General features: G+C 41.3%; 1 protein-coding gene and 1 long non-coding RNA gene across 6 annotated transcripts in view; one reads left to right on the top strand and one right to left on the bottom strand.

The window, feature by feature from the left end:
* Positions 1–26,704, top strand: part of LOC114876907 — a 173,913-nt gene that overhangs the window by 25,374 nt on the left and 121,835 nt on the right. The window lies entirely within an intron of this gene.
* LOC114876903 (gamma-aminobutyric acid receptor subunit beta) overlaps positions 1–26,704 on the bottom strand; it is a 76,038-nt gene that overhangs the window by 17,359 nt on the left and 31,975 nt on the right. For all 4 annotated transcript variants that reach the window (XM_029188825.2, XM_029188822.2, XM_029188823.2 and 1 more), the window contains exons 2-4: positions 19,617–19,714; positions 14,287–14,354; positions 1,304–1,530 (exon numbers count right to left, since the gene is read on the bottom strand). In XM_029188825.2, coding sequence (XP_029044658.1) covers positions 1,304–1,530; positions 14,287–14,354; positions 19,617–19,714 — 393 coding nt within the window. The remainder of the gene's footprint in view (positions 1–1,303; positions 1,531–14,286; positions 14,355–19,616; positions 19,715–26,704) is intronic.

Raw genomic sequence — 26,704 nt, 5'->3', positions numbered from 1 at the left:
TCATTAAATTAGTATGCGCATACATTAGCCAGTACGCGTATGCATTTAATAAATTAACATATCTACTGTAACCTATACAAATGAAAAGGTTATGGAATTACATTATCTCTGAGTAAAAATAACGAAGGTTTCAATGAATTTTGAGAGATCTTAGAAAGTGTTAACAGAACGAATGTCAAGTTCACGATTCTACAGCGATAGAAAGGAAATTTCAAATGGGACAGAAGAAACCCTTACGATTTGCCAATTCTACCGTGGTTTCAAGGAACAGCTGTCGATTGAATTTCACTCCGAATGAACGGAATTTATTTTCTCTTCTTCCAATGTTCCTCCTTTGGTGAATCGAAGGGAATGACGTGCAAAGGAAGTTAGGTATGCATGGATTGTCTGAATATAGCAGTCTGAAACTACTGAACTCCTTTGAAGGGGATGATATTTGTTAGAAAAATTACACTTTTCTCATAGCTGAATAAAATTTCTTTTTCTTGTAAAAGTATGAAAATCTACTTTTCTCGGTTTGTGTTATTCTTGTTACAAATCGACGATGGGATTGGTAAAAGGGTTGGAAGTGGTGTGACGAGAACAAATTTGTCGCGACTGGTACAACTATTCCCTCAAGTGTCTAGATGGTGCTTTTCGATGGTACGGGGTTTCGAATCGGGGTTAAAATCGCGCCTGAAGTTGGCAGTTTTATCGCGTGCCTCTCTTTGCACGAGAAAATACGTTCCATTACGGGAAAATTTCCTTCCGTTTCTAGGTTCACTGACTTTTCTGCAACCAAGTATCCGCTGACCTCTTCTGCATTCGCACCGAAATTGGTCCTCCCCCCGTTTCAAGAAACGACACTTTAGCGTAAAATTTTGGTTAAAAGTTAGCAACAATATCATCGAGTATTCGAACGATAAGAGGCTGAAAATATACCCTGCTTAAAATAATTAAAAGGTTACGCAGCCGGGAGCGATTTTATCGTTCGCCAAGTTGCTCGATACTTTAAGAGCTTTAAGAGTTAAATATTAAACGTTTTACTTTTAGTTAGTTACATAAGATCCGGCGTCATTAACCGCCCCGCGTGTTTCTTCTGTCCTAGATATGTTTATTCGATCCCCTGAATTGTCTGCAAATGAAATCTGTACATTTTTAACTCTAGCAAAGATTATTAAGTTTCTGACAAAATAATACAATAGAAGATGCAAATTTTATTTTTCTTTAATTGGAGTTTATGGGAATTAGAAAATTGATTAGACGTTCTTAGCTTAACAAATTCAAATTTTCTCTAATAAATATGAAATTTGTTCACACTCACCGTATACTACGCGTGATGCTTCCCGAGTGATGAATACGAATGAACTCGTTGCTGGTGGTAGCGATGTGAAAGTACGACTGCTTCTCGTTGACGAAGAAGGTGTCCGGTACCCAGATGTTCTTGATGAACTCCGAGCCGACGCTCAGCGTCTCGACGCCCTTTCGTTTCTTGAACGCGAGTCGCGGGTCCGTCCAGAATTGCCGGAAGTAAAAATCCAGCGTGAAGTCCTGGCACGAGACACGAGGGGTATCCGTTAGAATCATCGCAAAAAATCGTGATGTGTGTTTCTAGCGCGTTGTTCGCGAACGGCCACGGGAAGAACGTGGAAAAACTCGAGCAAACAAATTCTGTTTGATCCAGAGGGAAAAAAATCCTCTCGTCGAACGGTATTTCCGGTCGGGAACGATGATCCAGAAATTACAATGGTCGGTCCAGAGGATCAAGCGAACAATGCAAAAGTGACACGTATACGGTAACAGCATTACGCGACAATGCCTTCGTTAAAAATAACAGAATTTCCTGAACACGCGCGGAAGGAAAGTAAAACGTGAAAACAAAAATATATAAAATGAGAGTATCATGGTCGGATAACGGGGACCTTCTATCTCACGCACTGATCCCAGTTTTATACAAATAAATAGATTCGCGTCGATTAAATTCGCTGATTTATTTGATACATCGTCCGTTCGAAATACCCGGTTTATCTCCCGTTGAATACGTTCGGTTTACCCTCAAATATATACAGACTGTCCGAAATTTGTTTTATTCAAATTTGTCGGTATGTTTTACAGATAGATCGTTCGAAGCTTTTTAAAGTTACAAGTCGATGGTTGATATTTCAACAATTTCAATTTGAATTTTAGTGAAAGAATGCCAGCAATATTTTTTAGAATCTGTAGTAAAGAAATGCTATTATCTTTTCGAGTTGTTCCTCGTTCTTCCTGCGTGCTCGTTCCTGTTGGTTTGCGAGGGAACTATTCCAGGCGTAAGGAGAATTCAGCGTGTTTCCGTGGGAATGTAACGTCCCGCGAGAAATCATTGTACGATGGCGAGATTAAAACGATCGGAGGAAACAGCTAGACGTAACTGGGAAACGAAACGTAAGAGCGACGCGATCGGATAAGATTAAGGGGGGTGGCAAGGGGGGGTTGGGGGGTGGGTTTCGCTCGAGCGGTCGGTAATGGGGAAGAGGAAACGCAGTACCGAGATCGTGGACGTCGACAGGTGCCTCGAAAGCTTCGTCGAACGATATCGTCCTCTTCTCCGTGGCACGTACCACGTGTCGTGGTTATCTTAACGCGCGAAATCGGCTACTTGAACACTCACGTAACCCTTTACAGAGGAGCCTCCTTCGGGCCTTTCGTTCTCACCTCACGCTGGGAGCCGACCTCGACTTGATTCGTGCGGTTATTAACCCTTTAAGTGCTATGGAAATGGCACACCAATTGTTCTTTGGACACGCTTATAAAATTTTTTTAATTGTACCAGGTGAATTTAACCCGTTGATTATCATATCTGGATGGCACCTGAATTTCCATAGGAAACACCATTAACATTATTATTAGAAATTCTTTTTCTTATCTAATTTAATTTACTTAACAATTACACGCGGTGAATGTTGATTAGCATAAGAATTAGCAATACCGCGCACTCCTAGTTAGCAACGAATTTTCCGAGCTTAGAACAGTTTACTTGGCAGCTTCTCGTAAGGGTAATTTTATGGAAATTTGAGACAGCAACGAAAGTTCACGTTGGTAAAATTTTTGCTTAAACAACGTTGAAGTTCTTTCGTTTAAATGAAAAACATTTGGAGATAGCGTTGCGGGGAATATCGAGGTCAGCCTGAAAATCACATAAAATCAAACGATTTTCGTCGGTCGGTTATTCGAGTTCATATGAACGGAAGATTGTGAAACAATTTTACGCATGAAGAGGGGAATCGGCGCGCGATTGAGCGAACACGATTCCGTTTGAAGCGGTTCGAGAACGAATGGATTTAACGTTGAACGTGTTAACCTCGTTGTTACGATCGTTATGTTACACGTGTCAAAATATTCCGGGATCTTCGTTTGAAACTTTGATTACTTGGATAGCGATTCCGAAATCGACGATGAATTCTTGAAACGCGTGGCGTGACGTTCTTCATCAATTCCCTAGTCGCGAAGCCGAGTAAATTTGTCCGATAAAGAAAGTTTAAGTGGCCGAGTACGATCAACCACCGTCCGATGGTTAGATTTATCATTCCACGTTAAAGTTTCTTGATTATTCTATTATTAGGGGGACGTAATTACAAGTGAGCGAATTTAAACGCGGTTCAAGTTCCACCAGCCGGCAAAGACGCTATTAAAAGTTCACTTATCAAAGCCCGAGTGCTTATCGATTGTACGACAGAAAGAAAGAAAAAAAAAGAAAGATCTGATCGCATTTGCATCTTGTTACTAAAAGTTTAATTACTCGATGTGTTCGAGCCTCGAGAAGCTTTCACATTTTGAAACTTCTTCCCATTCAAGGATTTTACACTTAAAAGATTCGGAGGATTAAAATTGAAAATAATTGTTCATCTTCTCTTATTTAAATTTTTTACTTTCCTAAAAAAGAATGATCAAATATTCGTAAATCGTGAGTGTATTAATTATTCATTTGACAATTTGTTAATTAAAACGATGGATGATCAGGTCGAATTTTCTCGCGTGTTCTATGTTGGAAATTTTCAACAGATAATGAATCAACGTATGAAAATTACCACAAGTCGAATCAAGTCGTGTCGTTTGGGGTAGGTGGTTAAATTCGTAATTAAGCTCTGTCGACGTGACCGATCTCGGTAGGGGTAGTTTCGCGACGCGAGGGTTAATTCGTGTGTACACGCGAAAGCGGTAAGGTGCATGGACCGTGTATATGGTGATTATATGTATTCCATACACAGACTATCGCTACTTTGGGCGACACTAATACGTGCAAACATGCTGCGAAACACGAGTATCAAGCAACCATGCACTGTCTACGTGTAATGTTCTCATAGATAGAACCTTCGATCTAAACAGTGAATACTTATTGTCTAATCGAACTTTGAACTTTTGGCAAACGGTACACAGAAGGATCTGAAAGTTGGTGGAATTATAGTGTGAAAATATTAAGCTGATTCATTTCGTTTCAGACACCGATTATTAATTAATTATTACACTCTTGTTAACCATAGAGTAGGCGCGAGATTTCTTTAATAATCATGGGATTAAATTAATGAAAGTTTAATAAATGCAATTAACGCAAAGAATAACTCGATTTTAAATTGAAATTTGTTGGATTCTTATTTGAATCTTCTTTTCCATCGAAAATTTTATTTTTTTAGATTATTATAATTAGCTAGAGTATGAACACTGGAGATTCAATAACAATTAAATATTTAATATTAATCACATCGCTGAATGGTTCAATATTAAGATGTAGCAAAATAAAATGAAAAATGAAAAATGAAAAATGTCATTGGTCTTACTCTACCTTCTTAAGAAAAGAATAAAAGTTGATTCGATAAAGACATTGAGATTTACTTAGCATCTTCCAATACTTCAAACAACTTTGAAACTTCAAATACTTGAAAACTTTGCAAACTGAAACAATGTCTACTTCCATCCGTTGCTTATATCTTCAGATTGTTTAATATCCTTCAGATGGTTGTCTAGAAGAAATTTTCAAAACAGTAAAATTATTTTTGTACGATAATAATTAATTCTGCGTCTTCGTGTGTGTGTTCTTTTGCAAAGTTTTAAACCACCTTTCTTCTAAAAATCATTGAATTCCTAAAATAAAATTTTGGAACATCGTGTGTCCATTTGCGAGACAGTACTCGCCCACTCTAGGGTTAACGATCAACCAAAACTCTTCTCCGTGAAATCATTGTCCAGCGAAGTGTATCGAACAGATAGTACGCAATTGAGCACGATCGAACGTTTCTCTACCGATTGTAATCGACGAATACACAGATTTGTTGGAGTCGAACCGATGCTTTCATGATTTTGTCGAGCCTGTTCACCCGCACGTATTCGCAATCGAACCGTGCGAATTCGTCGACGAGAGTTTCGTGAAAATGATTTTCACGCCAGCAGAGAAGTTCTGATTTAGCTGAGCGAGTAATAAAACGAGAGAACGTTCGCTTGTTTCGTGGCCGATAAATAATAATCGCTGTTATAAATCCAGGCTCGTAAGTAGCCGTGTACGAATTCCCGCTCCCCCATATTTTCTTTTTTTTCACTCCGTTACATTTTCGTAACATTCGTCCGTTCAACGTCGGAAATTTTACGAGCATTATAAACGTCGAACTTCCGGGAATTTTCTACTACCGTTATAGGTGTGAAATTTCGATGGTACGCGATAGAAGGAGAGAGAGAGAGATATGTATATATATCTGGGAAACTTTAGGAAGCAACTTGGACATTTTACGGCTCCAATAACGGCTGACACTCACTCGGCGACTGTGGAAGGATTCCAACCCGAGGCGACGCTTACCGCCATCATCGACTCTGTATATGTAGACGTTATATTTTTCTGACATTTTCAACTCGCGGAAAGTTTTCTTGCCGGATAAATGTGCAGGTTTATTCAATTCTCACGGCTGAAATTCGCTTCGGTGAATGGGAAGAACTCGTGTGAACGTATAGTGTTGTTGGTAATTAATTGGCTCATTTTAACCCTTAATTACTTATTAATAAATCGCGACAGATTTGAAAAGAAAAAGTTGCAAATTTTCTACCAATCTATGTATTAATTATATTAATTATAATTCAATGCAAAGGGTTAATGCTTAGAGTTTTACTTTTAGTTAAGAATGATCTATATGTCTCTTTAACTTCTAACTAACACCAAGGAAATATAGTTCCAATATTTATTTTATTGAAACGGATCGTTACATTGTTCCATGTTTGGACAAAGCTAACTAATTGGAACTTATCACCCGAACACGATCGCTTGATCCACAGTTCCTGAATAGGCTTTGCATAGATATTTGAACAGATTTGCAGTCGCGCTGCATACTTTATTGTGCGGTATGAAACGTTCATTCGCGACAAAGAGGATCATTATCAAGGATCCCGTTCATCAAGTGCTATAAATTAATATCTGTACTCAGCGGTTCTCAATTAGTTGCAGCGTATTAATTGAAATTTCTCCGAAGGTGTAATTTTTTATAATTTTAATTGAATATTTAACATAAATCAAGCATATCTGAAATGTAGATTATTTAAAACTCTACATTTATATCGAATTTATCAAACGAATCACCGAAACGTATAAACAAAATTCAATACGTCCGCACGAGTTTTTTTTCACGGTTTTCTGCTCAAAGTTCGAACCCACGAAGTGGTGTTAGCCTGGGAAAACATTTCGATATCCGGTTTCGTCCACTTCACCGAAGAATTCGCGATTCGGAAAATTGCGCGTTGGTTATTAATTGGAGAAGGTAGAAGCATCGGCGTAAGTGGTATCCGATACGAGAGGTAGGAGTTTCTCTCGATGTAACTTTAATTAAAGTGGGCTCGAAAGTAACTCCGTTGTAATGTGGCGTTGATGTCACTTCGAGCGGAAGTTGTCATGGCAAGCAAGCTTCGCTTCGTTTGGCGTTCCTCCAGGCGCAGTGCAGTCGTGCCCTGATGCACACTGGACGTCTAATCTGTCCTACTCTCCTCTTTGACGCTTGATACCTTTCAATTTGCAACACTATCGCAACCATACTTATCTGCAATCATACTCCTCTTCCGTGTGCTCTTATTTTTCGATAGGGACGTGTCTTCCACTAAAAATCAACTCTAAACATTATAAACGTATCATTACAAATCAATGGATGAATCGATACAGGCTAAGCTTGAAATAATGCTAAATTAGATAATTTCATAAAGAAACGTAAAAGAAGAAAATTATTGATTTCTACTTTATCCTTTCAATCGATAAACGAAACATTGCAAAATAGATTCGGTCCCGATCTCTTCGATACACTGTTCGAGACGATATTTCATTAAACATTACCTATCCGTGAGAAGAAGAGAAAGAGCGACGGGCAGACAAGCGTTCGCCTACGATCTACGAGCGAAAGAAACGAGCCAGAAGAAGGTAACGAAACGTCTATGGCACAGGTGACGAAGCTGTTACATTATACAGAGAAGCGTTCCAAGCAGAAGCTTGCAAAGCGAATCGAAACTGAAAATTGGAAAAAGAAAAAAGATAAAAATGAAAACAACGAAGAAGAAAGATAACGCAACGTGTGTATGACGGAAGGCAAAAGAGAGGCTCGTACGAGGGCGCGGTTCGCCCAACGTATATAAATATATATATATCTTTTTTTTCTTTTTTTTTTTTTCTTCATCGTGCTGTTTGCGCCCTGACGAGTGGCTTGTTCGTCTGTGTACGCGTGCACGCATCTCGCGACACACACCAGCGTGTATTAATGTGCACACAAGATCGTACAAGCCCACCCACTCACTCTCACACACACACAAAGATAGATAATAATTAGAACGTGTACGGCAATACTCATAGTGATTCATAGCGACCAGAAGCGTACTGCACACACTGACAATGATACAGCTCATATAGGTGTCGTATTATATATCATAATAGAAATATACGAAACAATATTTATATCTATAAAAGTTAATAATATATCATTTTTTGTATAGCCTCGATCGTAGTGGCAACGTAGCACGAGCTATACACTTGGTTTCTCTAAATGTGAAATCATCGTCGGCTGGCCAAAGGGATAAGAAGGGATGCAAAGGGACACGGTCATGTATCTCGTCGAATCGTATCACAGGATTTCTCTCTTTGCCACTTCGCTTTGCATATTTTTCTTTCCGGTCGTTTGGTTAGTCGTGACGTCCGTCTGATAAAAAACCCGATTGTCCAGAATTCACGAGAGGGATGGAGGGAGAAAGGTGGAGGAGATTTTCCTGCGGGGTGGCGCGAGATTTCTCGCTGGTTCGATGGAACTCTCGGACAGTGGGAGATAAAAGGGTGTGGAAATTGGTAGGAAAATTGGCTTCTTTGCCTTCGTTCTTCCGAGACTCCGTGAATAGTGGAACCGGACCAGTTTCCGATCGGACGATCGGCAACGATGGTCCGGTCCCGATACGGTCTCGAGGAGAATTCGAGCAAGGATATCGGAGGATTCGGTAGGAAGACGGAATGTATATTTGAAGGCTCGCCAACGGGTAGAAAAATCGCGAGTCACGTCCCAGGTGACAGTGTCGACTTGATTTGGTTTCCGCACAGGGCTCAACACCTGGGGTCCAGTCTCGTGCATTCAGTTTCAAACTCGCACTCTGGATCTCGATCGAGTTATCCTCGACTTTCTCTATCTCGATTTACGACCCTCGTTGAATTATCGCGAGATTACGTTGTCTCGATTCTCGTTTCGTTCAGTGATAACCGAACGGTATCGATGTGCCAAAAAAAAACAAAAAAAAAAAAAAAAATTGTGTAATTTATGGATACGGATGTTCCGAGTGGACCAGATATTTCGATAAAAAAAAACAAGCGGAGAAGAAAAATGGAAATCGATCCAGTTACGTGCCAGTTTGCAACTGATTGCAGACACCGGAACACATACCTTTGAATACTACAGGAGTATACGCAATACACAATACGTTATATCATTACGCTATATACGTATCTTAAATATGAAGAAAGAAAATATACATGTACATATACAGGTGTATATATATATTAGATATATATACATGTATACCATACGTGACGCTGTACACACGCTTATATACGTATACATCTATGATTTACGAAAGTACGTGTACGTCTACGCGTATATATGCGTGCCTCAACGTATATGTGCGGCCTGCAGTGCTCGAATCGCGATCCTTTCCTTTATTCGATTCACTCGAAAGAAAATTTAATTTCGAGAAAAATTTGGATGAAAATCGTTATTACGGATTTTTCCGTTGGTACCGTACTTATACGATTAATTCTTTTTTGTGGAGGGAGGGTGCGAGTTCGTCGGCGATTCGAGCATCGCGGGTAGGGCCATGCAACAAGAACATCGCAAATCGAATTAAACGAGTCAACCATAAACCATAAACGAAGTGGACAAGAATATATCTTGCGAAGACTGTGGAACGTAGCAAGGTTCCCTTGTAACAGTTCAGCCAACCAAACAGCTGTGACGAGCTATAAAAACGTAGGTTAGTAGGCCATCCGTGTAGTGTGTGTACGTGTACGTTATGTATGTATTTTTCTCTCCTTGTATATCCATGTACGTGAACGTATATGCGTATGGATGCAAATATGTAGGTGTGTGTTACGTGCCAATATGCCCCTTGCTGCCAACATAAATATCGCGAGTCGCGATGCCTATGCATCCCTTGGTGCGCGTTTTACCCCCAGTCACCCGTCGAGAATTCCTCGAAAATTTCCACCCGGATGCGAAGTACACGCCGCGATTCGAAAGCCCTTCCTCCGCGGCCTGCAACGCGTCGCGATCGATCGCGATACTTGGACCTCTTTATTTCTTTCCCTCCCCCTCGTCGACGAAACGGGGAAAAGATTTTTCGCGTTTGGGACGAAGAAATTTCGTTCGAACCGCACGGATTACAAAAATTCCGCGGCGATGTTTAACGCAATCGTCGTTCCTTCGCGATGAATATTTCACGCGGGGCCCCGGTAGCGCACGCACACACACGCACGCCGTTTAATCGCGGAAACAAAGAATCGGAAACAAGCGGCATAGTGGAATGAACGGTATTCGCGAGATCGGCGAAAGCTGATTCCACGAACGATACGTTCGATACGATAGATCCGTCGTCGATCTATAGGATCGAATTCGATCGATTGATTCGATTGCGATTCGATAGAGAGAGAGAGAAAAAAAAATAGAAAAGAAAGGGAGGATCGAAATTCACGCGACCTGACGAACGAATTATACGTAAGGGAGATAGAAAGAAAATGAACGAACGAACTGTTCGGATGTGAGTTCTGTATGAGTTTGAGAATGAAAACTGTACCATCAACACTTCGGACACGGAGCTGATGCTGAGGACATACATGGTGACGCCAACCTCCACTGGTGGACCTGCAATCAACAAAACCATCCGGCCTTGGTCGCTCTGATTATCCGCTAGTTTCTATGTTTTCCGTACATGTGACAGGTAGAGATTTTACGTATATAATTATAACAGTTAAGTTGGTGTGCTACCCCTGACTCACGGACACGAGGCTGTGCTCCTCTGGAAAATCATCAAGAAAAAGACGAATAGAGCGATTTGGTTCGTGTCTCAGAGCAGAATCGTAAAGGGGGGATTATTTATCATTTTATATTTCGTATTTTTTCGATAAAATTATATTTAATTTGCCAAATTTGAATGAAAACGAGAGTCAGGGGTAAAATGCAAGCGTACAAGTCGAAGAGAGCTCGCACCCTGCACGGAACCAAATCAACAGCACTCGTCGGCCACGTTGTTTTCCAAGCTAGAAGAATTATTCACACTTGACCGTTATATATGTATATATAATCCTTATCACATATATATACACACCCATCACAGTCACGTGTAGCAAGGTGATATATTACCTTACACGACTACCGTCTTTTCTGTTTCGCTTTCTTTTATCTTCTGTTTCATATTCTTTTCTCGTTATTCTCTTTGACACGATTTCTGTTACCCTTTAGAATGTGTCTCATCTTGCACCGTTGTTATCGTGTCGGAATCTAATTAATATCGCGGTGTCTCTAAAAAGAACATCTATCCGGTCCGGTTTTTATTTCGTATTTGTCCCCGGTGTTTTTCACTCCCTTTAATCCCCGTCCTTTACCTGTCCATTTCCCGAGCGACGTGTTTGTTGATTTTTCCTTTCGTTACTTTGCTTTCGTTTTTATCATTCTCTTCATCGAGTCTGGCACGAGTTCAGAAACGGATATAATTCGCATGTTTGCTGTCATTGTCACTGCGATTGTCGATTCCGGACGGATCGTAAGTCGCGAGGATGGTAAAAGAGAATCGAATCGGTTTTATATTAACGGACGTACGTGTGGACGTCGTTCGAGACGTGGAACCTTTGGGTAACTCTTCTTCTTTTTTTCTCATTTTTCTATTCTCGTGTTCGTAAACGAACGTGTGATACGTGCGGTGTCAGACACAGGGGGCGAGGGGCTGAGGGGGTGAAGGTAGTGTGGCGGTGACGGTGATCGGGGTCAGGGGCGCTCGGGCGACAAGGGTTTCTGTCGGCGGGAATTATAAAATATAGAGAATAATAATAATTGTATAAGTGGTGGCAGGCGGGCAGCCCATGTCAGCAACCGCGGCATAGCAGCTAGCGTCTAAAAAAATTGTCTAACGGGACGTTTCGTGCGTTATGTAATATCCAAAATTGAACAAGATACTATTCTTCTACTGTAAGAGAGGAAACAAAAGTGTTCGTTCGTTCTGTCGTTTTGGACAACAGCATATCACGCTTCAGACAGCTTATAGGCTAAAGAAAAGATTTAAAAAAAAAATATATATATATAAAAATTAAAGTATGATGTAACACAAGCAGGAGACAGTGAGTAAATAAATAACTTCGTCTACACTCGGAAAAACGATATTCAGGTTTATTCGAAGTAGAGTAAATTCGTATTAAAATTAGTCGAAGAGATTCGTCGAATAGAGATAGCGATAAAAAAGTTGATAAAATACGAGAGAATTTTTGTGCCTTCTAAGAGAACTATGCAATGTGTAAGAAAATACAAACCATCGATCGTCTACGATTCAACGAATAATTGCATGTAAATATAAAATTTCATTTTTTGGGGGGAAATTTTATTCTTTCCCCTTTGTTCTTTTTTTTCTGAGTGTAGCCTAGTTTTGGTATGCGAGCACTTTCTCATCGTTTCACACACGCGAAATAGTACTTTGTCCATTTTTGGGGCTCGGTGTCTGGTTGTCTTCTTTGGTTTGGTGGTTTATCGCGCGGTGTCGTGTGCGGGTGTCGGTGTGCTATGCACGCGCACAATTATTTCGACATTAACACTCGGAGTAGTATGTACTAATGGTAACCAGGCGGACGTAATGCAACGTATCAAGCTGGTCAGACCTCTTAACCGAGTTGGGTTCATCTCGTTAGTTTCGAAGTTGCGCTGGCAAAGCCACCCTCCTAACTGTAACCGTTTACACTTGCCACTTAAGTATTATTTTATATACCTACTTTGATATACGTTTATGCCCCTTGAAATGCGTTTGTTGCGTTCAAATCTCCTTAAATTTCTCTTTAATTTCAAATTTATTTATTCCACTCGACGGGTTATAATTCGAAGAATTCAAATTACGATCCTTTCATTCTTCGTTTACTTTAGAAAATTAACGAATTCTTTTTTTTTCTCCAATTTAACGGATGCCTCTTGTGGCACTGGACGTGTTAATATTCGAACGTAAAATGCATCCTTTCTATATTGCAACAGGATAAAATGTTACGGTTTCCGCAATCTGGACAATAGTTTATTTATATTTACACTGTACCAGGAAACATGTAAAATGCATGAACGAATACGATGTTGTTTTCAAGCAGGGGGAAAAACGTAGCTTCGTATACATTTTGGTTGTACAGCGGGATAAAATAAACATATCCGTCCTTTCTACAGGGTGTCTCACTTAAACGGATACAGAGCTCTTATTCCGTAACTAATAATGATACAAAAAGTTGTTGATATGGAAATTGCATGGGAAAAGGGGGTCTGTGTTTTGGCCGAAGTGAAAAATCTTTTGCATTATTAGTTTAATCATGTAATAGTGCTTCTCAAGACAAATTCATTAAGCTATAATGTATACACTTGATTTTAATCACTTTTCAAGATATAACGTTTACAAATTTCCCGATATTCAGTGAATACGACCCTGTATATGTGTAGTAAACGAAATATTTTTTAAAGGATACATTTTAAGTTCTCCTATTTGCAAATAATCTCTCGAGAACGAAACTAATTGACGATTTTTATATTAAACGAAACGCGTATCGGTCGTCGCGATTCGATCGATGAAAATTTGGTCGAGCAGTATGCCAAGAAATTGGACGTCGAGCGGAAGACGATCTCGATCGTAATCGTGTTACGCGATTGTCGCGATGTTCCAGGCGTTCTCGCGAAACGAAGAGCAGATCAAAGGAGCACACAGCTCGAGGCGATGCGGTTCTGTGTACGGCAACCGAACTAATTTCATCGATGAAGCGCCAATCGAGCCTCGACACGTACGATCGAACGAGCAAGCGACCAGCAATCGCTTCCGTACAACACCCACGAGCATTTCTACTTTTTCCTTTCGCGATCGAACCGGATTAAACCTGCCGAATTTACTGTCCTTCCATTGCAACTCAACGCGAATAGAATTCGTTTAATCTCTTCGTTAGTGAACCTGGTTATTTTAGTTTCAAATTTAATCAAGAGAAAAATTCGTAATCTTTGTTAAAAAAGAATTAACGTTTCTTCCATAAAACTCGAGATATCCCGCGACGTTTCCTTCGGGAAAGAGTTGCCAGGGCAAAGCGTTTCCGGTATGTTTGCGCGCGCATGCGCGCGGCAATGAAAAATATCGGGAAAGTATGGTTCGGTCTTTCACGAATATTATGCCGTCGAAGAAAGGGGAACGAAAGACGGAACTTGAGGGGAATCTATGCATTCCTGTGCGCGTGCATGCATCGAGTGTGTAGGAATGTGGAGCGAGTTCTGTTGTTTCGTGTTACGTTTCTGGTATGATTTCTCTTTCACGTATAAGGACTGTACGAATACGTGTGCCTGTGTGTATATGCACAGTGTGGACGATAGATCGTGGTCTAATAACGATTGACGACAATCGTTCTTTCAAATACACGGGCACTAAAATAGAAATGGTTGCTCGGGCAATAATAATAATAATAATAATAAGAAAGGGAGAAAAAGGGGGATGTTTTAGTCGAACGATCAGGAATGATTTAGTAATCGATTTTTCAGCTTAATGACTGAGTAAGACCTAGAGGTATAGTACCATTTTCACTTCGGATAGCGAGCTGATACTCAAGACGTACATGGTGACGCCCACCTCGACAGGAGGACCTGAAATCGAAGGTTAGTCAGACTGAGTCGGCCGTTTCCGGCCGCGGATAAGTTACACGATGGGGTGACTATGGCTTTTTACTTTGTTCACTGATCGTTAAAAAATTATTATCATTCTCGTTAACTCTCTAAACAGATGCTTTGTCATATATATATTTTTTTTCTTTGCCTTTCATTTCGTTTCATTTGGTGAAATGTACTTTTTTTTTTTTTACTGTGAGTGTGGAATGTCATGGGTATTGAGTGGTATCGCTACGTCGGATGGATCGCTGAAAGTGGTAATTACTCTCGATTAGAGGACCACCAGGATCGTCTTTTCTCGATACGTGTGCTTGGTTACTGATCGAGTTTTTTTCTGCTTTTCTTTTTCATTAGTGCTGAAACGTTGATCGTTACTTTATTTTTTTGCAATACCTTAATAGTATATTTTTCCGTAAATCATTCGAGAACCAATCGATTCTTTCTTTTCGCACCTTTAAAATTTGTCCAATTTAGAACCGTTCAAAGTCGTGAAAACTTCTTTAACCGGTGTTTCGTGTAACGAGTACTTGAAATAGAAGTTCGTTATAGTTGAGCCGAACTGTTATACCCCGATGAAAACAATAAACTCGAGCAAAAGTGGAAACGATCGGGGAAACGGTCGAACGATCGAGTTAGAGGAAATCGTGGAGGCGGCAAGGGTGGACGATGGGGGTTCTTAACATCGAGTAGCCTCGCAGCGGGCATTAGAGTTTCATTAGAACGGGAAGAGCAGAGAAACGGTCGTTGTCGGGAAAGTTCGAAGGAGCCGAGTGAAAAATAAGAGCGGGAATGCTGGCGAAAAGGGAAAAAGAAAAAGCGCAAGAACAGACGTTTTCACGATAAAGTTGACTCGTAAACAACGAGGCCTGCCAGAGGCACCGAGCTCTACGCCCACGATATATCTTCATTTCCATTTCTGGGATGCTTTTAAAACCCTATAGCCGGCTACCGTCCCATATGGGACACATATTTCACAATGACGGTTTCGCGTACACGTTGCAAAACGCAACGAACGGACCTGGGTATCGGGTTAATTGAAATGCGTCGGTATGGTTTTGCCTGCCCGACCCAATCGTCCATGAGGACTTGTTTCAGGGAAAAACCGGGGAAAAATGAAAAAAAAGAAAAAAAAGAGAGCGAATAGCATCGGTTGAACCGAATCCCTGACGAAAAATATTGATTTCATCTACGCTCTTCCTGCATATTTTCATACATGTATAAATTTCCTCTTTCTCTTCAATAACGCGAATACTTTTTATCTTCCGAAAGATATCGTCAACTTTTTACTTCGTTCCCATAAAATCGCATCGCGATGACGATTTTATTCAAGAAAAACGATTCGTAAGGTTTATCGAATTTCTCCACCGTTGTTGCGGTTGATCGAAAATCCACCCCCGTCTAAAGATTGTTGCAGCTAATAACGAAGCAACGAAGCGTCGATCGATCCGCGAGTTTTACGAACACTCGAAGGCGGAACGTTGAATCGAGTCCTTGAACTATATTGAATTACGTACGGCAGGCGATCGATCGAATTGTTTGCACGCGCGAATATATAGGTGCACAGGTAGCCGCAGGGCAGGTCGTTAAAGAGCCGAGTCGAGAAACGCGTTCGTATCGAGCTTGCCCGTCACGTATTTTGTCATTTTTACGTAGACTTTTCGAACAGGACTGGGGAACGGTGGCCGGAAATCCTTCGGCGTTACGGGGAATATCGAACGAAGGACGGTTAGGTGGAAAGGAAGCAGAGACCGGGAGCGCACTGTTTATCCAGTTCGACGCAGGCTACCTACGGTTTCGGTCAGCTCGTAACGCTTTCGAGGTCCATCTAAATTTTAAATGTCGAAACCTTGTATTCTCCGCGAAGCCGAAGTAAATCCAGCGACGGCGGTTACCCTATCGGGGCCGGAAGATCGAAATGCTGGAAACGGAGACGGATACGATCGCGCTTACGCGTATCCGGGATCGCTAAAAATAAAGAGACTACGGGCGGGATGCTATTGAAAATTCTCACCGGGATTTATAGCCATTTTTACCGGGCACCGATAAATTCGAGACGAACGGCGGCGAATAATGCATTCTATTGGACGCGATATCGAGCCGCGCCTCGAAACAACGAATTCCGCACGAAATTCCGGCTTTATTTACGATGCCGGGAGTTTCCGCGGCCCGTTCGTTGCGTGAAGATCAATCCCGTTGAAACTGAGGGAGCTCTTTTTTTCTCCCGAGGAACTCGTTAACTGGTATCTTCACGGGAGATTGGAGATTCCGAGAGTTCTATGAAGCTTTCGACGTGTTCGTGTCGAAATATAAATTCTACCTCGACTATCTACTCCGGTTACTCTGATCTATACGCTTTTTCGCCGCAAAAGTAATTCTGTTTCGAGTCCTTTACTTCCAGCGGGAAAATCAAGAGATTTCATCTAAAATTAGCTTCCCAGAAAATCCTTCATTTTTAACCGACTTCGAAAAAGGAGGAGGTTATTCTTTTTTTTTTGACTTTTAATATTTCCGAAGGGATTGATAGATCGAGAAATTTCGACGGTAGTAAGTTTGCAATAACGAGGAAATCGATCGTCCGAGCGGAACAAGGGGAAGAGATATAGGGGTTGTACTTCGGAACTCGGAACGGTTCTCACGGTCGGCATACTTTTCGGTGTCTTGAATTGCACCGGTATTGTCTCTCGCGGGAAAAGAGCAAGAAACCGCGGTTGTGGTATGCCTACGTGGGTCACCGTGGCTCGGGGCCAGCATCAGCAGTCAATGCTGGAACTGTCCCAGAACGGGATCAGGGACGGAACGAAAATGATTACACGTTCGAGGCGGTGGAGAATAAATAAAGCCTGTTTACCGTTTCCCTTCTGCCCTCCACGAAAACCGTACGAAATTTTCCGTCAGGATTCCCTCGAACGATCCCGTTACCTTGCGATTTATTGTCTCTTCTCGGTAACGTCCTCTTTTTCCCGAAAATACCGAACAGTGCAGTATTGGGTGAATCCTTTCGGAGGAGGAGTCGAATAACTTGGAAAATCTACTGAATTTTACCAATTCAATGAACGGGTTACATCTTTCTCCTTATGACAGATTCATGAATGTAAAATTTTCATCATTTGTCTAATACAATTTTCTATGAAGGTGATGGAAAATATTGAAATTTTATGATTTCTTTATCTGCATTCACGAATTGTGATCAAAGAGAGATATCAGATAAGATAGAAATCGAAAGGATTGATAATTTTGATGCCGGTGAAGATTCGAAGAAAGAAACAAAGACGAACTCGACCGGACGATCGGTTTCCCTTGATTCCAGTCTCTGTCGAGCGTTCGCGTTCGGAGAAGTCGCCGCTCAAAGGGTTAAGAACGCTTGACGAGGTACACGATGACGGAGAGGAGGCTCGTGGCTGACAGAATCAATGTTGAAATTGTAATCGAAGGTGAAGAACTCTGTGGCGGAGCGTAGCTGAAGCAGAGATGCCGTTAACGGTAACCCGTGGCAACCCGTGCCGCGTCCCAGCATCGATCCAAGTTTTATCGAAGCGCTCCAGCCCCGCCCTGACTTGCCACGGGTTTCGCCCGAAAATTCGACTTTCGCGGCAATTGAAAATTTCCCATTCCCTTTCATCGATACGCGTCTAAATTCCTCGTTGCATTCATAAACTATCTCGTGAACCAACTTTCCTTTTCCATCAGCTATGGTAAAGTTGTACAAAACACAAGCTTACTCTGCACGATACTGTACATCCGCTGTTTAACCCATGAACAACGAAACCTGGGTCAATCGTGATCCAAATGTATAATTTTTATAGAAAAGAAATTCATAATAATTTTTAAAAGAACGGTGTAAAATTTAGAAGATGAAAATAATATGAAATATAAAATAAAATTAAATTGAAATTCAGGCTCTCTCCATGGTCCGCCGTCCGAGGGTTATCACTTTTCGAAAAACGACCCACCCCATAACCTTTTGCGAACATAATTACACACGATGCGCGAATTCAATATTCGTACTTTGAAGGATAGGTGAACTGTGGAAGATGTGACCTTATTCAACACTTTGTGCGCTATGTCAGCCATATCTGGGTTAGCTTTCATAAGGATCTGTTACTTATTTTAGTAGAAACGAACATATTTAGCCAATTGAAAAATGATTTTATTCATACTTAAATGAACAATTATTCGTCGACGAAGGTGTAAAATTTAATTTGCAACGAACGAAATGAAACGAAGCTGGATGGAAACGAAACGTTTCTCTCGATTTCTTTTCATCGATCGTCGCGGGTTATTAAGGGCATCATTTTCGAATCTGACGGATGGAGAACAACGGATTAGTTGGCCCGCTTTAGATCGAAGGCAGGACGAAGCGGATTTTTCATTCTCCGTGTCCGTCCCTGGGCCAAGCTTTTTCAACACGGCAAAGTACACGCCCACGAGCTTGCTCCCTATTGTCCCGAATATTCTTTTCTGTATCGTCCGCGACGAAAGAGTAAGCGGCGTCAAAAATATTTCCCCGAGCGTTCTGCCTCTTCTCCGCGTTGTCGTCGAGCTTTTATCCCTTTGTCGTGTCCCGATCAACGTTTCCGGGCCGCGTGCTCGTTCATCCAGCTGTTTTTCACCTACGTCCTTCTCCCTCGCGTTTCTCTCTCGTTACAGAAAAAAAAAAGAAAATAGAAGGAAGAGAAAAAAAAAAGGTATTCGAGTTTAAACGTTTTCGATCAGTTTCAATTTCATTCTCATCGATCGATTCCATCTGTTATCGAGCCACGTTCCAGCACCGTTTACTAACCAATCTAGTTTCAATTAACACTTTATACCAAGCACACGTCGTAGATCTTCTCCGCAGCGTGGTTCGCAGCGAACGAACTCGATCGTAATTATTTATTCTCCATCAGCTTCTCGTTTACGTTCGTTAGCTGCGAAACGAATACTTTCGATACGCCCAGTCCGTGCAACGACTATCAGAAAAATGCGACGAGTAAGCAGGTATGCGAAAGTAATCGAGCATCGTAAGCGAAACCGGTTCACCGTTCCGTTTACTAGCGAAATGAACAAACTGGATTAACTTAATCAAAGCCGTTCTCACGTTTGCCGGTGTTAATCGTTGCCTGATTGCTCGGTGATTGCGGTTTTGCTCACGATATCGACGTTACCACACAGTGGTCGAATGATCAGACTATCGATAGGCGGGGGTTAGTGAGATAATAGGGGTAGGGGGGATGGAAAGAAATCTCGTGTCTCCCTACTCACCTCCGTAGTTCGGCCTTACTCTTTTATCGTAATTGACGGAGAACGCGTCCAATATCGCGGAGATGTTGACGTCACCCAGCATACTGCCTCCGCCGGTTCTGCAATATAAAAAGGATAACGATTTTGAGAAAGTTGCCGACACGGGAAAAAAAGAAGGAAAAGTTGAACAGAGGATGAACGAGGGTAGAAGAAGGCGACGGTGGTTGGTCACGAGCATCGTTATACACGCGAGAAACACTTTTAATATGATCGACGTGCCACGAGTTACGATCTACAGGATGTGTTCTATAATGGCGTCCAGGATTTTTGAAATTTTCTTAGAAAAATTTGATGTAAGTCCATAATCATATAGCAATTGTGATCTTTAAAGTGTTTTAATGATTTTTTATTTTAATTTTACTTTTAATTTGACTTTTAATTTTACAATAAAAAAAAATTAGGACCATATTTTCTTCAAAGACAGCTGACTTTTTATTTGAAGCGGTTCAAAACTTACAGGTAGCTGTATATAGGGTATATAAAGTCCGACGTTTCAGCCACGTCGTGGATATTAAAGTTTCGTACGCTATGACGAACTTTAAAAAAGAATCCTCGATCCCTCTGTGTACCGTGCACACCGCGCTTTAATTATGAAACAGCGAGGCGACCATAAATTTAGGACGGTAACTCTATTTTTTTTTTCTGCTCCTCTCGTGGCTTCTCGTCGCGATTGCAACGTGAATTTTCTGTCTCGCGAATGCTCGAAATTTTCATGCGTCAACGGAGCGAACGATTTTCAAGCTCGCTAAGTGTGTTTTCGTATAACGTTAAACAAGATCACGCGTCGAGATAAATTGAAAAAAAAAAAAGCTTTTGACGAGTACAAACGGTTGACGGGTTTTTAAATGGTCAATGACGCGAAACGGCGCGAGATAATTATATTTCGAAGCCTGTCGTTGAAGTATTATTAATCCATGGATTTTGTTCGTCAATTTGCAGCCTTTTTGTTTATTCAATCCGAAAACGTATGCTTTCCGTGTATTTTAAAATTGGTATTAATAAAAACAATTATCGAAAATTTCACTGGGAAACAAAAGCTGAAATTAGATTCTTGTGGGATTTTTCGATAGATAGTTAATCAAATTCCCAATCGATTCAAAGAATTCTCTCTTCTAAAGTCTTTTGATCCTTTCATTTAAAGATGATCAAATTATGCAATAAATTTCTTTAGCATAAATTGAACATATTGCATTTTATTTTATAGACTTTTTTATATGTAACAGACGACAGCCAATAAATTATAATCGCTGATAATAGCTAAAAAGACTGTAATTACTATTCATAATGAATTATAATAGGGAAAGGATTAAAAAATGAGAAAAAAATCTGTGACACAGAAGCTTTTGCAATCACAGATACGAGGATCCAACGATCCTCTCTCATCCTCGCGATAATTTATCGTCCACCTCTTATCTCCCATTTTGCTGGCGGTTCTCTCCAAACCAGCAGCCATTGTAACAGTCTGTGTAACGTACTCGAGCACGAAGAAGCTCGTATGCAAGGTTAGACGCATAAAATGCAGAGCGTCTGGGTTTGACTTAACGGGTCAGCAGATATGGACTCGGTTAGCCAATCTGCCTTCGGCTTCGAATCTTTGCCCGATCCAATTCTCTGTGGCCTTTTTTTTTTTTTTATAAACCTAAACCTTTAGAAACGTAACAATTTCGGTGCACTAGAACGCAGATTAGAATCGCGAGGTTCGTGCCGAGCGAAACGATATAGCTGCGATCTTTGTCAACCGAATGCACGATCGAGATAGACTGTAATAGAAATTACCGCATGACGAAGTTAATTTACCGATGCGACATGGGTAACGCGATGTACGAGCTCCGGTTATCCGTGATCACTGATGTTACATTGAAATGTGAGAGACTTTCCCTTTCATTGCTAATTCGACACCTCGCATCTCATTACGGTACCTGTGTGATTGCACTGATTCTAATATTAATGACCAAGTTATCAATCTGTAATTATTTCTTCATCGTTAAAAGAAGAATTACTTCAGACTTCTTCATTTTAAATTTCTTTTGATAAATTGTATGCTGACTATTGTTGAAATACAGGATATTTGTATTAACTAGTTTCTATGAATTTTAGAAATTCCAAGGGATTTTGAAAATTAGGTCTGTTTCAAAATTTCACGATTCTTAAAATCCATTAAAAATTCCAGGATATTAGCGTCTCGGAGTCCTGTGATACCTTTGGAACCGTTTACAATTCCCAGAGCGATTTCGAAACCATAGAGCCATTCGTAAATGTAGAATCCTCGAATTTGCTTTGCATTAATGGAATCCCTAGAATTTCACGACACATCCGAAGCTCGCGAAAGTTTTCGACTCCTTTGGGACCAATGGGGACCTCGGAGGTCCCTGGAGTCACTATAATTCCCTCCAATTCTAGAAACCATCGAAACTCCCTAAGATCCTGACAAGCAGCAAAACTTTGCTAATCCTCCGAGATACAGTAAATTATTGTTTCGGTCTGTTAATAATATCATTTATCTGACTCGACTTGCCGAGTCAGGGAACGTGTTATTTTATTCCGACTGGACCGATGAACGATCGGTGAACAAAGTGGTTCAGCTGGTACATAAAAGTGTCCTTCGATTCATCATTCCTCGTTGACATTCTGTACGCGAGAATTCGCGATGAAACAAGGGAACACGGTCGCTGTATCCGATCCACTGAGAGAGTGAATCTGGAATCACCATACAACCGCCATACCGTCGTCGTTTCACTATTTTTAAAAAAGAGATGGTCGACAGGTGCACCGAGTGGAAGTGCCTTTGACCGTACGTAGCTTGGGGGCGATTTATTGAACAACTCCCAGAACCCGCTGTGAACTAAATCTTGCGCAACGATATCTACGAAGAACTTACTAGCGGGCTGCGATAATAGGTCAGAGGTTAGGCGTATCGATTAGACGCAGATACCCGCTCTTAGAACATGGGTGCGAATAGCATAGCACCGTTGCCAACGTGTGCACGGATACACACTGCGCCAGGATGCAGGTACATACCCTTGTCCCGAGGATAATGGCCAGCCACGATCCATTTATATTAAATTACCTTGGTCGCAATCATTTTGGCTATTCCCGACAAACCTTCGTTACGATTTAATGAACATTACTGTACGATAGAATAATGCTTCTCGATTAGTGGTTCAGGGATCAATTCTGGGATGTTAAGTATAAGAATTTTAGTGTTTTTTGATGATTGTACAGTATCGAGGAAAAATGGGGAGGTTTCTCTTCTGTAGGTTTCTCCGGGCTACCATCTTATCCCATAGGTAATTACGGGGAGAATGACGATGTAGGGGTGGAGGCCCCATACGTATAGTTCTGTAGAGGATCACCAATCGCGTATAAACATTTACGCGGAAGAATTTGAATTTATATTTGTGTTATTATTTATACTTTTAATTATAAATTTTATGGAATTTAAAAAGTAAAAATTGTATTATTTAGTTTTTAAATTACTTTAAATATTAATATCGTCAAAATTATTCTTATGTACAGAATATACCATCCTTGATGGTGTTAGAATTTTTGAATTTTGAAGGGTTGAAAACTGCTGCGTTGGAATATTGCTATGTTTTACTCGTTAGAGAATTTTATTAATGAGATATTTACACTGGAACGTTCTTTTTTAAAACTTTGGAATAATTCAAGAAATGATAAATGGAAAGTATAAATTGGAAACAGCGACGTTCAACGTGTCAGTTTTGACAAAATTCGAGGCATTTACAAAGCATAATTTGTTCAATAAATTTTACAATCTCATACCGAATGCAACAAATATAAATGGAAGTATGAATATTTTATAGCGAGATTCGTTGGAACTGTAATCAAGTGCACGCGTACTAAACGAGTTCCAGATTGATTTTCTGGAAAACATTATTTTCTCATATAGAAATATTTCCTAAAAATTGCCTTTTTCTTCGATATTCGAATCTCCTACTTTAATCGGTGTCACTCGGGCTCGACGTTAAGTTTAAACAGAGATGCAGTCATTATCACCGTTCATTCTCTTATCGAATTCGCTCACAGCCAGGCTCGTTACCAAGGCCCATTTACATAATGTCTCTTGGCTCCACATTAGGAACGTATTTCATCGAATAATTTAGTTAATCGTTATCGATCGACGTTAGCGAAGAGCCTGGCTGGCAAACGATTCGAAGCATCGAAATTCTTTGAAAAAACATTGCGGCTGAGATGAGAACACAGTGGTCGGTTGCCGACGCTAATTGCGTGGAAAACGGAACCGTGAATTCCAAAGTGCCGTAAACTTGGAGGCACGGTAAATTCCGACGGATTAAACGCGTCGTGGAACTGGCGCGGAGTCACGTGTGATTAATTTGGCCGACGGAAAGTTTCCTTGTGTAAAACGTCCTCGTAGCGGTTTCCCTCTGCGGGTTGCACCCTTCTCTAAGAAGCACGAATTTATTCAGACTCGCGAACAGATGTCATCCCGCGACGCGTTAAGTCGTTATTCAAATTCCTTTGCAGTTTCTGAAGACTCGATTCTTTTTATTTTTTTCATCTTCCTCCTTAAGCAGCATTCTCGGTTGAGAGGCATCGCACCGCCTACAGGCTCCTTTAATCAACTTCGAGCCGAGCGATCCGAACGAATCGTAGTCGGTCGTTGTTAACGGAGACGAGAAAAGGGCAGAGTGTCCTCGACGGATGACATTTTCGATCGGTTGGAATATTCGGAAGACGTGCTGGTTTCGGGATGAGTGAGTGGTCGCTAGGGGGACGAGCAAAGCGTGAAACGCGTGCTAGGGAAAAACAGCCTTTTCAGAGGGTTCGCCTCAGAAATGTCAACTCGACGCCTACGCTTTTCTTGCCGCTCGTTTGCTAGCCTTTTGAAAGATTATTTGCGCTCGTTTAAGCTCCTGAACCGTGTTTGCTTTTTAATTATCCTTACACTGTATCGTCGTTGATGATCGATCCATCTATTCGATTATTAAAAATTTTCAAACAAATTTTTTTAATTTTGACTTACAAAAATGTTTAATTTACATAAAAATCTTTTGGATAGTGTTTCTGGAGAAAATTCCGATAACCGTAATTCGCTGGCATCAGCGTCAGTCTGCGAGGCGTCGAAGCGCGAAGAGAATCGCTGGAGGAACCGACGTTTCGCATGGTATGATAATGTCGACGGGTGTCGATAGCCTGCTATTGAACGTCGTAACGTTTGGACACGTCAGAAGCACGTGGTAAAAGTATTGAGGAAAGGGGATGGAAAAGTTGTAGGGCTCCGAGCGGAGCCTAGTGTAATTGAAAATCGCGTAAATAAGGAGGAGGACCGTTCGAACGTCGTGGCGCCTCGAATTTCAATCTCTCAGATATCCGAGAGCTCTTGACCCGTCGATGTTTCTTCTTCACGAGCGGTAGCCTGTCTTTTTCCTTCGTTTCAACCCCGTCCCCGTTGTTTCCCTTTTCGTCTCCGTTGCAATTGTCTCGCCCTCGGGGTCTGGGTTACTCGTTCTCCCTTCTTTCGTCCTCTTCTTACGAATTTACCGCCCGAACTTACGCTCCTTTTTAACCTTTCGCCCATTCCAAACACTTCTGTACGTTACACGCTGCGACAACTTTGTCTTCCATTCCCTTTGCTTGCCAAGAAACAGAGGGAAAAGGGAGGAGGGTCGCCGCAGAACATAGAGGACCAGTGTATCAGAGAATTTCTCTCCGCTCGATCGTTCCACGAAATCCTCTCGTACTTCTTCTCGATTTGATTTGTGATCCGGCTGGCGGTACCAGCTTTACCCTCCAACACACTAAAATGCACAGCTTCTTTCGTGGCCGATTTCTTTCGTTCGTTCGCCCTGCGACACCCACCCTCCTGCCACCCTCCCTACTTTCCGACGTCGTAATTTTGTCCAGAGAAAACTGTACGTACTCTTTCGCTCGAAACACGACGATATATTTACGACTTACCAAACGAATTTCTCGACGAGCGATGCTGGAACAGATTCAATTTCGTCGTCGTGTTAATGTAACTTCAATTTCGATTTCGTTCTTTTTCTTTCATTCGATAAGAATTACCTACATTTTTCGTGGTGTTTTATTTGTATTTTTATTGATTCGTAATGAGGCAGCGATAAAATTATACGTGGATGTCTGTTTAAGTAGAGCGTGGCTGAAAAGTTGTAGACTTTACTACTTGATGCGTTAATGCTGCGCCGCCACAGTAGAAATATCAACGCTTGGCGCGACATACGGTAGTAGAGATTATCAAGAGTATTTAATAATTCATGTGATTATTTTAATTAAATTTTTCGTAATAGAAGAATTATAATAGAATTTGAGTTCCTAATAGAATTCCTAATAGAATTTAAGTGCTAAATCGTCCATTGGATCATCAAAAAACTCGGTTCCCTCGTTCAAGAGTTAATCATTTCAAAAGCAAATTGGTAAAGGTTAACCAGAATAAAGGTTGATCGTCGTCTTTAAATTGGCCGACAATGGCCGTGTCTTAAACAATCGTGACACGAGTTTCGTTAACGTTGTTGCCGGCAAGTTGCGCAAGTGTCCCTGAAAAGATGAAGCCCCGAAGCCTTTGTGAGGATCTCTTCTCGCAATTAAGAAGTTATCGACTACAAGACGCCGTCTATTGGCTGCTTCTCGGATCGATCGTGGTCGTCGGTTAGGATTCCCCTTGCTTTTACGTCGTCCCGGCGTCGCCCTTCGGCCTCTTACCCATCCCTTCGATCCGCGTTCTTCCTCTTTATTCCCTTGCCAAACAGCCGACGTTCGCCGGCTATCGGTTATGAATTATTCATGATAAGCGAGCCACCCCGGTCGCATCGGCCGAAAAACCGGGTTATATTCTGCCCGTCGGACCTTCTCTACGTACAAACACAGCCGCAAAAAGGCAGGCGTGCGCGAGAACGAAACGCTACCCCCGACGTGATTTACGCTAATTTTGGCACCGATTTACACGCTCGACCGCAGCCAGGAAGCCGGCAAGTGCGCGGACGCATCCTTCCGCTGCGCTCGATGTCGCGTGTGTGCTTTTTATCCTCCCGACCGCCAACACAAATTTT

This window comes from Osmia bicornis, chromosome 5 (genome assembly GCF_907164935.1).
Source record: "Osmia bicornis bicornis chromosome 5, iOsmBic2.1, whole genome shotgun sequence".
In the NCBI taxonomy this organism is placed as follows: Eukaryota; Metazoa; Arthropoda; class Insecta; order Hymenoptera; family Megachilidae; genus Osmia; species Osmia bicornis.
Note: the sequence above shows the minus strand (reverse complement) of the source record. Positions and strands in the feature narration are given on the sequence as shown.